We start from the raw sequence: 14123 nt of genomic DNA, 5'->3' as shown, positions 1-14123 counted from the left end.
AGTGTCCGCAACGGATGGGCCATCTGCCGTGCATAAGATACCGTATTGACATTGTCAGGCGAAGGGGCCACCGATTCTGTCTCTGCCCCCAGCCTAGAGCCGCCCCTGCTAAGGCTACACTACTGACTGGGCTGCTGAGACTGGCCACTGGGCAGAACTGACCATCACGAGTAGTAATAGCTTGCATATTTTCACGTTATTTTGCTCTAGTTTCATGTAATTTTGTGCTAGTATTGTAACGAACAGTTAGTGCAGACTACAGCTGAAGATCTGAAGTGGACACGAGAAGTTGGTGAGTTGTTTATTAACATATTTTTGTGATTTTGAGTTTGTAAAATAATTGTAGGTCAGGTGGCTTTTTGCATATCGGCTTATTTTACAATATAAACTTTGAAGTAAAATTTGATTTTTGGAGGATTTGTTTTCCAACTTGAATTACTGAGCAATGAATTCAGTGAGCATTTTCGTGATTTCAGTTCACACAAACAGGGCATTGCGCTGTTCTCTTACAACGTTGAGAATGCGCCTGAGAATATCCAAATGGAATTGATTGAAGAGCAGTCAGATTCTATTCTGAAGGCAAAATACAACGAAGTTGGTGTGCCAGGCTTGTATGCTTACCTGCCACCCTCGTATGTGTAGATCCGTAAGTTGGCATCGAGAGTACTGTCAATGTTCGGAAGCAGTTACCTTTGTGAGCAACTGTTTTTGTTAATGAAAGCTACCAAAACCCCACATCACTCAAGACTTACCGTCGAGCACCTTTCATCCCTCATAAAAGTTGCAGCTGCACAAGATTTCAAGCCTGATATTGATGAACTGGTTACTAACAAGAGATGCCAAGTGTTGGGACAAAAGAAATACATCTCACACTGTAAGGCTCCTATATAAGCAATGAATATAATATAATGAATATCAATCATCAAGACACTATATAAAAGCGGTCAGGATTGTCCTTCCGTCCCGTGAGTGCAAAGCATAGCGGTATTCCGTTTATCACAGACTTACTACTTGCGGTACGAAGCGACGCGATGTGAGCAGAGTTCTGGTGATCCCATCGTTCCCTTGCTTTTGTGCGCGATGTGCTGGAAAAATAGACAAAATTATGTCTCTGGAAATAATTAGTGTTGATGGAGTACAAATGCCTCACCGCGTAGTAAATATTGGGGGAGATGGTGCTTGCTTATTCTCATCTATAGCGTATTTAGTGCATGAAACTCCGTCTTTAGCGGTCCAGATTCGGGCTGACATTGTACGACATGTTTTAAGTAATTGGTCAAGGTTTCAGCCATTCACAATGATGGCGTCAGGAATCTCTTATACAAATGAGCTTCAGTATCTCACTGAAATGTCAAAGTCTCAAACTTATGGTACCATTTCTGAGCTAATGGCAGCGGGAGAGTTGTTCCCCAATGAGTTTCAAGTATATTATTATGGAGTCCTACACTCCAAGTTTGGACAGGCACTCGAGGAGATAAAAAAAACTTAGGTTTTCGGGAGATGTTATGAATGGGCACTATGATGTTCTCATTCCCTACACTTACATGCCTGATGTACACATGGAGCGCACACAAATTGAGGATAAAAGTCGGTTGCCTTAAAAGGCGGGTGAGCCTAATAATATAATAAGGACCTAGCTAAGAGGTTAAGACTCTAATTCTACACTGTTGTATGGAGACTGCATGGAAATAAATTGCTTTTCTTTAAACTTTAAGTGTTACATTTTTTAAAGTTTTCAGTATTGGAAAGAAAGCTACAGTAACTTTGTATAATAGTATAATAGTATTTGTTACAGTACGGCCCACTGACGCACGTATAGCAGTCAAAGCGGCCCACCAATGGTAGTGAGTTTGACATGCCTGCGCTACACCACAAAGTGAATATACAGTATTATACTGTCAGGGTACAGTATATCTTGTCACTGTAAGTAGTTTGCACTGTTCAAACATAAATGTTACCTACTGTAGGTATTGGCTTCAAAAGCTTTGTTGTGAAAAACTGAGATTTGGAACTTTGTGTTATTTGTGCATCTTTATTTTGTAAAGATGTTATTTATTTTTACTAATTTTTTATTTTATTATTTGGAAAAAGCAGAATTTGCACATTATTTTATATTTTTGTCTGTCTTATTACAACATTTCTAAAAAATAAATCATTTATTATGTTCAAACAGTTACTCAGTACTTGAGTAGTCTTTTCACCAAATACTTTTTTACTCCTAGTTGAGTAATTTTTTGGATGACTACTTCTTACTTCTACTTGAGTAATATTATTTTGAAGTAACGCTACTGTTACTTGAGTACAATTTTTGGCTACTCTACCCACCTCTGGTTAGTACAAAAGTTTGTTACTGGAGAACTGTGGAGCTAACATTGAAGACTGCAAGAATACTTCACGTAACAGTGAAAGACATGCTAGTTTTGTTTGAGTAACGGTACTGCAGTTGCACTCAAAGCATTACAGAGTATGACAAAGTATTAACTTCTTTGTGAATAAAGAAAAGGAAAACATGTGAGTCAGGGAATGCATTTAAACAAGAAAATAAGTTTATTACAATGGGAGGTTCAAAACAGGGCAAGAAGCAAGGATGGTGTGGAACAGAACTGATTCTTAAGAAATAAAGTACTGAACTATGAACTTATGTAGTTTCACTCCACTGTTCTGGTTGTCAGGAATGCCTTTACCGAAATGCACTGGCTACTGCATGTTCCCGTTAGAAGGACTGTTATTACATAGTGAACAAAGCAGAGTCTCCTTCCCCATCTGGTCTCTCACAATGTCATTCTGGGCCTTATCTTTGATCCAGAAGACACTGCTTACCCTTCTGTTTCTCCTGACAATTTTTTAGTGAAAAGATACTTGAACACTGCCATGAATCTTTTACAAGTTTACCATCATAATTAAAATTGTAAATTAAAAAAAAATTTTTTCTTTAGTTTCTGTGAAAGAAAAAAACCACTGGAAAACCATCATGTAAATATCTGACCACCACAACATTCCACCACTGAAAAATCTGTTGTATCATCATGACTTTAATAGTTTTTTTTAAATGTCTGCAGCAATGTTTGAAATTATTTGTCATTTGCTGGACTATTTTTCTTTGGCAGCAAAGCAACTGGTTTCAATTGTGTGAAACTCCGTTCTTCCTTTGCTATGCAATATGCCGAGTTTATTTTAACTGAATAATCATATCTTTTCACATCATCTCTCGTCTTTTTTGTGTCTGAAAACATTTTACCACCGCAGATTCTTTGGCACATGAGCTTGCAGCATGCTGCATGTCATTTGCTGTCGAGAGTGTGCTGTTAGATTTTCACGTTTTAAAACTGTGTGATCCTGACACAAAATCTGTTTTACTGGCTACACTAGGCTTGCTGCAGCAACACTTGCACAGTATCATGTCTTCCTCCTGATTGTGTAAAAGCCATTTGAAGTCTGATAGCCAACTACCCTGGATCTGTCACTTTTTCCACCCCACTCCTGCCTTTTCACTTGGAATGAGCAATACGCCTTTCAGTCACGGTTGATGTGCTTTGGAATTCACAGCTGCACTCTAGCTGAGTTTTTGGTTTCCTTTGCATATGAGACTGATGAAAAAAATTTTCTGCTCAGACACTGAGGTAACATTCAACTTACTGGGATGACAGCAAGTCTTGCTCCTCCTCAGAGCCTGTAATGGTATGTTTTCTGTTCAAATGTTTGTGCATCTTTGTGTGCTCTTATGTATTTTCTGCTACTTGCTTAATATCTGTCTTTTTTCAAATGCGCTCACAACTGAATGAAGTAGTGATGCAATTGCGCAGCACAACATACTCAGGCTAATGAAATAGTCAATGAAAGTGATCATTGCCAATGTTTTTAATAATTGATTATTATCAATAATGTCAATTAGTTGTTGCAGGTCTACAATGGTGTCTACTCAAAAACTAGACAAATTATGCCTGTCCACCTTAAACATAATTATGTCAAAAATCCTCAATTTCTTACACTTAAAAATGCACTGATAAACTTCAAAAATAACATTTTAATTAAGCTGTGTAACCAGTTGAGGATGCCACTGAGCCCCCAATTCCAGACACAATAATGCCCAACACAGTCATGGGTTCAAATAATGGATGTTTAATCCACCAAGTACTTTGTACAAATAAGAACAGCCAGTAATTACACAAAACCATAAAACTCTTTCCTCTCCTTTCGCCACCAGCTGAGTGTCACCTGCAGCCTCCTGTCTCCAGGTTGTTTGAGAACCAGGGCAGCCCCCAAACCCCCCACCCAGAAATCAACTTATTGTGGCACCCAGGGACTCTGACAGGGTTGCACTTCTGGGCACCAGGTGCCACGAACCCCTGCATGTGTCCAAGCTGGACACCTCCAGCAAACCACTGCTGTCTAACTTATGGGGGTATGGAATTGCTTCTGGCCTCCGGCTTCTGCTTGTCCATCCCCCAGCACCTTTCACCTTGGCAAGAGGTCATGCAGTTGTCCAGCTGGGATGCCCATTTGTCATCCTTGACACTCACAGCTGATTCAGGCATATTATATAATACAACTTTGTGAATTAGAACACATGATCCACTGTGTAGTGTTCCAAAAGTACATTAAGGAAGATGTAGAATACACTGGTAACTATTACAGTTTTACAATGTTTTTACCTGGGCTGTGTTTTTCAAGTTGGTACCACCGGTAGAATGCCCTCTTCTTTTGTTCACTTAAGTCTGAGCCTTGCTGAAGAAGCCAGTGGGATATCCGACTCTGACTGATACCTAACATTCAAAAAAGCACAATTTAAAATGGCATAATTCAGTATTCTTCCATTTGAGTAACTTATTCAAATAAATAAACCACAGGTTTATAGCAGACACTTAAAAGTGCAGAAAGAAGCATATTTGAAATGCAATTTGAGGTCTAATCAAAAATGTTCAAGATGTTGTCTTTTGCCAGTAACATGTGCTAGTTGCCTATTGAGCAGACATACTATATAAACATATATATTACAGTGAGACTCCTTAAAACAAAATTCCTGTTAACACTAGAACCCGTGAAGCATACGAAAAAAGTCGTAATCCCAGGCCATCTTAAATTCCTTCGCACCTCTCCATTTTTGTCTTTTGTTTTGCAAATGTGTCGATCAGCACAAGCAGCAAGCAGCCTGCTATTCCATCCCATTCCATCCATGCATTTCATTTGTGTTCCGTGTCTAAAACAATCTGGGTAAATGTAGGATGACAGGAAATGCAAGGCAAGAAATGCTGAACACACAGCTAAAACAGAAGCTTTTTTCATGTTATAGAACTAATGACAAAATTTTGACATGAAGAGTATAATGTGTGAAGACTGAAGTTCAAATATCAAATAAACATTTCACAAAAGGTACAAGTATTACATAACAAGTGTGCTTTTATTCAAGAATATGACCGAAGAAAAAGAAAATCGGGTTAGGGTATGACACTGACACAACCACTTGGTTGGTGCAGTGGTAAGAACTGCTGAAATCAAGAGATTGCTGGTTCAAGTCCGGGCTCTTCCTAGGTTTACTGTTTTGAGTAGTGAGCTGCTCTTATTGTTACTATTATTGAGTAAAAACATACAGACTCATATTAAATGTAACAGCCAGTGTAAATGTATGGTACTTGTAAAGGTTAGCATTTTTTTTTTTATTATTATTCATTTTTATTCTCCCAATCACGTTCACACGCCTCCCGATCTGACACTGCTGTTTTCAAATAAAGATATACTATAACAGAGCTGAACTCAGATGAGGATGAGGGTTCTACATCAGAGAAAGAGAACAGAAGCCCTCCTCGCAAGATACGTCTACTCACACATAAGAAAAACGCAACTGCACCAGGCATAAATGCGAAAGATGACACCGCTTGGATGCAGCAACAAGTTGGGCATCATCCTGCCAGTGATTCTAACACACACATGTCCTTCATCGAAACAGCAGGGCCTACAGAGCTCACCAACGTATTGTGCAAAGTTCTGTTTCCGATTATGTTTTTGATGGTCTTTATAAAAAAAATATTTATATGTTACTTAAAAGCCACATTGTTGTTTACCCATATTTATTTACTTATCTTATGCACATGTACTTTGTTAGCATGCCTATGTCGATCAAACACAGGAAGTGCTGCAGTCTACTGACTTTATACTTTAGGAAGTAAAAAAAGGATATCCTGACTCTCTATGGTTTTTAAAGATACCTGGGCATCCTATGTGAACAGCAGGGTGTATCCAGATGTTCTGGCCCAATTGCCCACCTTAGCCTAGTCATTCTTGTTCCTTAATCATCCCCCATCTCTCACCCCTTCACCACCTAACAGATAATCAAAGGTGAGTGTATTGGCGCAAAATGGCTGCCATCACATTATCCAGGTTTATGCTGCACAGCAGTGGTGGTTGAAGTGTCTCCAAACTCTCTATGTAAAGTGCTCCGAGTAGTGAGAAAAGTGCTGTATAAATGTAAAGAATTATTATTGTTATTATTATTATAATAAACAGTTTGAAATAGCAGTACAGCGGTATTATGTCCCAGACTAGTTTAATCTGCAAGTTAGCTCTTGGACAGCTACATCAGATTGGCACCAGGTAGAATACGGGATCATTAGTAGATGCACCATTTCAGTGATTCTCTTTACACAGGCCAGGAATATGCTGGTCATCTAGGCTCAGGTAGAGTGTTGAGGCCATCTGACCAAATCTGAAGTTCAGTAGCTCACTATTTGAGCCTTCATGGATTATCTGACGATAACAATAACATCAGTGCTGGGATGCAAATGGATCTTGAAAGGTTTGGAGAGTCCCATCTATTGGGCTAGGATGTGATTTAAGCTAACTAAATCCAGGTTCCTGGTATTGAGGAGAGAGAAGGTGACTGATTGGTTTTGCTTCTTTCTGGGGTATTCTCAAATTTTATCTCTCTCTAAAAAAACCTGTCATTTGTCTTGGTAAGATCTTAAACAACAATCTGAATGACTCTGGATCTATCAAGGTTACAAAACAGGAGCTGGAAGCATGGTTGGCAATTATGGATACAACTAAGAAATTCAAGACCTGGATTTAACAAGATAGTTTCCCAGAGACATTGTGGACTCTGCAGGTTTCTGAGGTTCCCCATCAATGGTTGGGAGTTTTGAAAGAAGGGTCAATCACCATCAACACAAATGGCTAGGCCTGCCATAAAGACTGAGCAGATAGGAGAGGCAGGAACAATTCCTGGACATGATGTGGGAGGCAGGAACAATCCCTGGACGGGTGTGGCAAGAACAATCCCTGGATGGGGCACCAGCTCATCACTACCACTGTGCCCCCATGTTTAACACATGCTTTAATGCATTCTATTATGAAAATGATAACAAGTATACATCTATTCTAAAATGTTCAGAAAACTGTAATATCACAAATGCAATGTATTCTGTGTGGAGATCAGTGCCTGCATGCTCCTGTATATAAAAGAGAAAGCCCATTTAAGAAGCATGTAGTGATTCACGCACATAAAGCACATAGAATATGAAGCATTTCACATGCTACTTTAGTTAAGATGGGATTTGAGAAATTAGTAAATTAATTTTGCATAAATTACGTGTTCAAATCATATCATTTGTGTGGAATTTGCATATTCTCTCTATGTACGGTTGAGTTTTAAAAGCTTCCCCCCATACATTTTAAAGACATGCAATATACAGTACATTGAACTCAACGCAGACACAGTATAAGTGTTGTTGTGTGCCCTGTTTCCTGCCTTATGCTCAGCATAGAGTGGGATAGGCACCTGTTATTATGTTGTTCACAAAATCAAGTAATGAGTTTTCGATACATTTTAAGTTTCTGTAGAAGAAAACTTGTAATAAGAACTTTAAGTAAAAACTAATGCATATAATTTGGTAAAGCATTTTTGTTAATTTTTAATGTTATTACTTGTAATGTACATTAACACAAAGTATGTAATGGTTAATAAAAGATGTGAAACTGAGAACTAAGTCTTTATAATAGAATTACATATGAAAACTCTAAAATACACTTAACATTCTAAACACATCACAAGTTGGATATTGGATGGATATAAATTATTATACAGCACAGGCAGGAATAAACATAGTTTGTTAAATAAGAGTGATTAACGATAGATTTTCATAAAAAGGGAAAAACTTTCAGAGTTACAAACACGCTCAATTATACCAGTCAATCCATGCAGACATGGGTAGAAGGTAGAAACTTCATATAGATCCTGACTAGGCTAAGAATCAAACTCAAACCTGAACCTACGCACTAAGAAGCAGAAACATTAGCCCTACAAGACTGAACACCTTAATTAAAACAAAACATATGTACAGTATCTCACAAACGTGGGTACACCCCTCACATTTTTGTAAATATTTTATTACATCTTTTCATGGGACAACACTGAAGATATGACACTTTGATACAATGTAAAGTAGTCAGTGTACAGCTTGTATAACAGTGTAAATTTGCTGTCCCCTCAAAATAATTCAACACACAGCCATTAATGTCTAAACCTCTGGCAACAAAAGTGAGCACACCCCTAAGTGAAAAATGTCCAAATTGTGCCCAAAGTGTTAATATTCTGTGTGCCCACCATTATTTTCCAGCACTGCCTTAACTCTCTTGGGCATGGAGTTCACTAGAGATTCACAGGTTGCCACTGGAATCCTCTTCCACTCCTCCATGACGACATCATGGAGCTGGTGGATGTTAGACACCTTGCACTCCTCCACCTTCCATTTGAGGCTGCCCCACAGATGCTCAATAGGGTTTAGGTCTGGAAACATGCTTGGCCAGTCCATAACCTTTACCCTCAGTTTCTTTAGCAAGGCAGATGGTCATCTTGGAGGCGTGTTTGGGGTCGTTATGTTGGAATACTGCCCTGCGGCCCAGTTACGAAGGGAGGGGATCATGCTCTGCTTCAGTATGTCACAGTACATGTTGGCATTCATGGTTCCCTCAATGAACTGTAGCTCCCCAGTGCCGGCAGCATTCATGCAGCCCCAAACCATGACACTCTCACCACCATGCTTGACTGTAGGCAAGACACACTTGTCTTTGTACTCCTCACCTGGTTGCTGCCACACACGCTTTACACCATCTGAACCAAATAAGTTTATCTTGGTCTCATCAGACCACAGGACATGGTTCCAGTAATCCATGTCCTTAGTCTGCTTGTCATCAGCAAACTGTTTGCGGGCTTTCTTGTGCATCATCTTTAGAAGAGGCTTCCTTCTGGGAAGACAGCCATGCAGACCAATTTGATGCAGTGTGCGGCGTATGGTCTGAGCACTGACAGGCTGACCCCCCACCTCTGCAGCAATGCTGGCAGCACTCATACGTCTCTCACCAAATTTAATACACCTGCTCCCCATTCACAACTGAGACCTTGTAGCACTAACGAGTCACATGACACCGGGGAGAGAAAATGGCTAATTGGGCACAATATGGACATTTTTCACTTAGGGATGTACTCACTTTTGTTGCCAGTGGTTTAGACATTAATGGCTGTGTGTTGAATTATTTTGAAGGGACAGCAAATTTACACTGTTATACAAGCTGTATATTTACAAAAATGTGAGGGGTGTACTGACTTTTGTGAGATACTGTACTGTATTAAAACAAAACATATGCATACAAAGGCTCAGTTCATGTTGCTTTATTGCACATTACACACACAATGAATCTGTTACAAGAGGACAAATGCACATGTGCATTTGATGATATCACTGGCAAGCTGATGATATATTTTTGAAATAACACAATTCAGTTTTCTTTTTTGAGCAATGGGAGCAAACTTAACTGAATGGCTGTCTATTAAAAGGCAGCATTTCAAAACTAGTTGGATCTGAACTACGAGAGCTTTTGTTTTGAGATGCGCAAATCTAACCCAATGGAAAAGGTTTGTAAGCAGTTAAACAAGTAGTTTTGTGTAAAATGCATAAAATGGTACATAAAACAGTTATTATATATTTTTTTAGTTAATCACTATTTTAGTTTCATTGTAAATAGTGTATTTAATTAAGGCAGTGTAGTTCTCATGAAAAGGACCAGATGATCAGAACGTAGTCAAGAGTTTGTGCCAGTTCGTTACCAAAAAATGCAATCTGATTGATCATTAAGTTCAAAACACAAGGCAAAAATCAAAGGTCTAAAGAAATAAAGCAATTTGAATACTGGCAAGTCTTTTAAGAAAAATTAGATATCTAGATCAATACTGTCTTTATCCAAAACTCAGATACCTTTTATATGGTCTTTCCGGAGATAACTCACGTTGCGTATACCTGGTTGGTTCTGGGATAGTTTGCTTTAACAGTAGCGGATACCAGTACTCAAAAACTGGTCGTACTCATAATTAAAAAAATATGAAAAAAATGAAAAACCAACATTATTTTTAGATTCCTTCAGATTCAAAACACCAAACATGATGCATACTTATTGAAATTCTATCTTGAAAAGCAACAAAATTTAATAAAGACTACAAATCATTACTGTATGTCATTACAGTTTCAGCTAATTAAAAGCCTAACCTAAATAAAAAGTAACTCAGATAACTGTACAATTTTTACTTTGACTGAAATGTACATTGCATGGTATAGCAGTACTGGAAAGAAAAGTACCCAAAAAACAAAATTTGAAAATGATATAATACCTAAATTTCGGGATTTTCGGCAATGAAATATAATGTCAGGTTTTCACTAAACCACATCCAAAATCCAATCAACCCCATTTAGACAAGCTGGAGACTTCCACAGGCTTTGATGCAATTGAGACTTCATGGACAGTCTATCGTTTTGATGTAAACTTTTTTTAAAATTATTTATTTAATTTTATTGATTTTACTGTAATCATTCCATACAAATACAGGTAGTCCCCAGGTTACGGACATTCGACCTACGACATACGAATAGGGCCGCAGCTGCGACGCATGCGCCTCAGTAACTGCCACTCTGTCATCTCCAGCCTGTGGACGCTGCAAGCGGTGGCTGGACGGAGGGTGGAGGGGGGCGATTTCGCTGCTCGCGTAGTGTAGTGGACCTCCGGTGGCTTCCGGCGGCAAGCAGTCTCACTGCCCGCCCACCACACACGGCTGCCCTGTTCATTCTAGGTGCGCGGCTGGTAATGCTGCAAGCGGTGATCCGGTTGTGGCTGAACGGGGTGGCGGGGGGTAGCATTGTAGTATGCCTTGGATGGCTGCGTGTTGAATGGGGGCGGTGGTGTTGCATACGCTGCAGGCAGCATACTGTAGTGGAGGTGACTGTCAGATGGGCTGGTGATGAACCGCCCCTCGCTGCCCCCATTCATTCTCAATAGCAAGCCTGCTTGTACTGTTACGTACATAGCAGGAAGTTGTCTCTTGTCAGTACAGGTTGGGCCTGATCTAATTATGCAGATCCAGATCGTCTGGATGACTTTAATTTATGCAGGCATGATTCCAGTTCGGCGCAAAGATGATTCTTCATGTCGTCAGTTCGCACACTTCTCAATGGTCCGGGATTTTTCGGGTGATTTTCTATGTAATAAACTGAATAAGTTATAGCGTAATGAAAATTGCATAATAAGATCTGGACTACCCTATACATCAGACGTGTTGACTACTGGTGCCTTCCTGCTGTGATAGCTGTACAGTGCTGTGCAGAACAGCTCATCTTAACCTTTTGTCTTCACCCTTCAACAATATCTCTGAAACACAAATCTGATGCAAGTGCTAGTGATATAGTAAAGAAGAGAAAAACCATCACCATGGAAAATAAAGTAGAAATAATAAAAAGGTCAGAAAGAGGTGAAAGAAACTCCATCATTCATTGGCACAGCACTTGGTTACAGTCGTTCAACAATGGTACGAGGGTTGTCTGGGTTCCACGCGGAATAACTCGAAATATGTAGCCAAGGATTTTTTTTTCTATTTTTCTCATGTACTTCGATCCTTTTTAAACTTTTTCCAAGTATTCACTGCCAACATCAATGCACTTTTGGGCTCTTCTGACCCACGCCGTAAAACACTCGTGAAAGGCGGTCTTTAGGAGGTTGTCCAGCTGTTCTTTGACAGCTGCAATCAGTTCCTCTCGAGTTTATGAACTTGTGGCCTCACAGGGGTTCTGTCACCTTCGGGAAGAGCCAAAAGTCACATGGTGCAAGATCAGGCGAGTAGGGTGGCGGGTTCAAAACGTTGACACCACTGTCTTCAATGAAATGCTTCGTCGCATTAGCCGTGTGGGCTGGCGCATTGTCATGATGCAAAAAGTGCCTTCGCAAGTTCTTGGACCGGCCTCTAGCCATCGCAGAAAAAACGTCAGGCAGGCACTGAGTGGTGTACCACTCAGAGGTCACAGTTTTCCTCTCCATCAGCGGAATTGACGCGACAATGCCATCGATGTTGAAAAAGATGGCAAACATGGTACGTTCCACCGAGCGGATTAAACCATCAGAAAAGTCGTAAAAAATCATCACTCAAAAGTCACGCATGCACAGAGTCGGGAGCTTCGCCGCTAGCGCTGGCTGCGCACTCTCAGTTCGTTTGCTTCTCATGTTCATTCTGAAGGAAGAGAGGGAGCAAAACATCTGAACAAAAACATGCAACCACTTGAATAATCCCTCTACACAGCAGAACAGGTTTCGACAGGCTGACACTCGACAAACGATAAAATTCCGTGCGGAACCCAGACAACCTTCGTATTTGTTAAAATAATGTACCTGTTCCGACTTACATACAAATTCAACTTAAGTACAAACCTACAGTCCCTATCTCGTACATAACCCGGGGACTGACTGTCGGTCAATTTTTACAAAAAAAAAAAAAAAAAAAAGAAGGACTGAATACAAATCCACCCCCACCCCTGAGAAAGAGAGCATGGCCAACGGACTAAAACTTAAAGCTAGTAAAAATAAATAAATTGAAGAGTTTAATAGGCGGATACAGATAAATGGAGAAGAAAAAGAAACAGGGAGCGAATCTACTTCCTCAGAGCTTTAAGAGTTTATTCTAAAATATTATTAATTAGATCCTGCCAGGTTTTGAAGAGTTCTTATATGGGGATGTATGCATGCTGATGATGTGGCAGAACTGTGCTTCACCTTCTCTCCACACAAGGCAATTTTGCAACATGACAATGACCCCAAATACTCTTCAAAGGCCACTGCTGCATTCATAAGGAAGAAGAAAGTTGACAAAAGATGTCACCTTCTCTCTACAAAGGGCAATTTTTCAATAGGACAATGACCCTAAACATTCCTCCAAGGCCAATGCTGCATTCATAAGGAAGAAAAAAGTTAACATGCTGGTGTGTCCAAGTATGTCACCCAGCCTCAACCTTAATAAGCACCTGTGGGGAATACTGAAGACATTTAAGGAGGTCATCCTCAAGGAGTGGAAAAGGATAAATGTGACAATATGCTGTTAACTTACACACTCTATGCCAAGAAGCATCAGTGCAATACTAAAAAGTAATACTGGACATGCCAAGCTTAGAATATTGCACACACAGATCAGCCACAACATTAAAACCACCTCCCTAATATTGCGTAGGTCCCCTCGTGTCGTCAAAACAGATCTGACCCATCGAAGAATAGACTCTACAAGACCTATAGCTGAAAGAGGCTACTGCCATCAGGGAATACCACTGCCTTGAAGGGGTGTACATAATCTGCAACAATCTTTAGGCAGTTGGTACGTGTCTAAGTAAAATCTACATGAATGCCAGGACCCAAGAGTTCCCAACAGAATATTGCCCAGAGCATCACACTGCCTTCACTGACTTCCATTTGTTCCCCCTTTAAAATGATGCACATGCATCCAGTCACACACATGATCTAAATAAAAATGTAATTCATCAGACCAGGCTGCAGCCCCATATACATATACATATACAGCAAGTTATGATGCACTCTGTGTTTTGACACCTTTCTCTCATGGCCAGAATTATGTTTCTCAGTCTTGGGCGCCAAGTACCCTGTTGCCAGTTTATCAGTTCTCCTTTCTTAGATCACTCTTGCTAGGTACTAACCTCTGCATAACAGGAACATCCTACACAACCTGCTATTTTGGAGATGCTCTGACCCAGCTGTCTAGCCAACATAATTTGGCCCTTGTCAAAGCCCCTCAGATCCTTATGCTTGCCAAT

The 14123-nt window shown here is 40.0% G+C and overlaps 1 protein-coding gene across 4 annotated transcripts in view; it reads right to left on the bottom strand.

The window, feature by feature from the left end:
- The window catches only part of LOC114642857 (homeobox-containing protein 1), a 373283-nt gene that overhangs the window by 315567 nt on the left and 43593 nt on the right, over positions 1 to 14123 (bottom strand). For all 4 annotated transcript variants that reach the window (XM_051919335.1, XM_051919336.1, XM_051919338.1 and 1 more), the window contains exon 4: positions 4653 to 4763. In XM_051919335.1, the coding sequence (XP_051775295.1) occupies positions 4653 to 4763 (111 nt within the window). The remainder of the gene's footprint in view (positions 1 to 4652; positions 4764 to 14123) is intronic.

This window comes from Erpetoichthys calabaricus, chromosome 15 (genome assembly GCF_900747795.2).
Source record: "Erpetoichthys calabaricus chromosome 15, fErpCal1.3, whole genome shotgun sequence".
Taxonomy (NCBI): domain Eukaryota; kingdom Metazoa; phylum Chordata; class Cladistia; order Polypteriformes; family Polypteridae; genus Erpetoichthys; species Erpetoichthys calabaricus.
The sequence above is the reverse complement of the archived record's forward strand: the minus strand, read 5'-3'. Positions and strand labels throughout refer to the sequence as shown.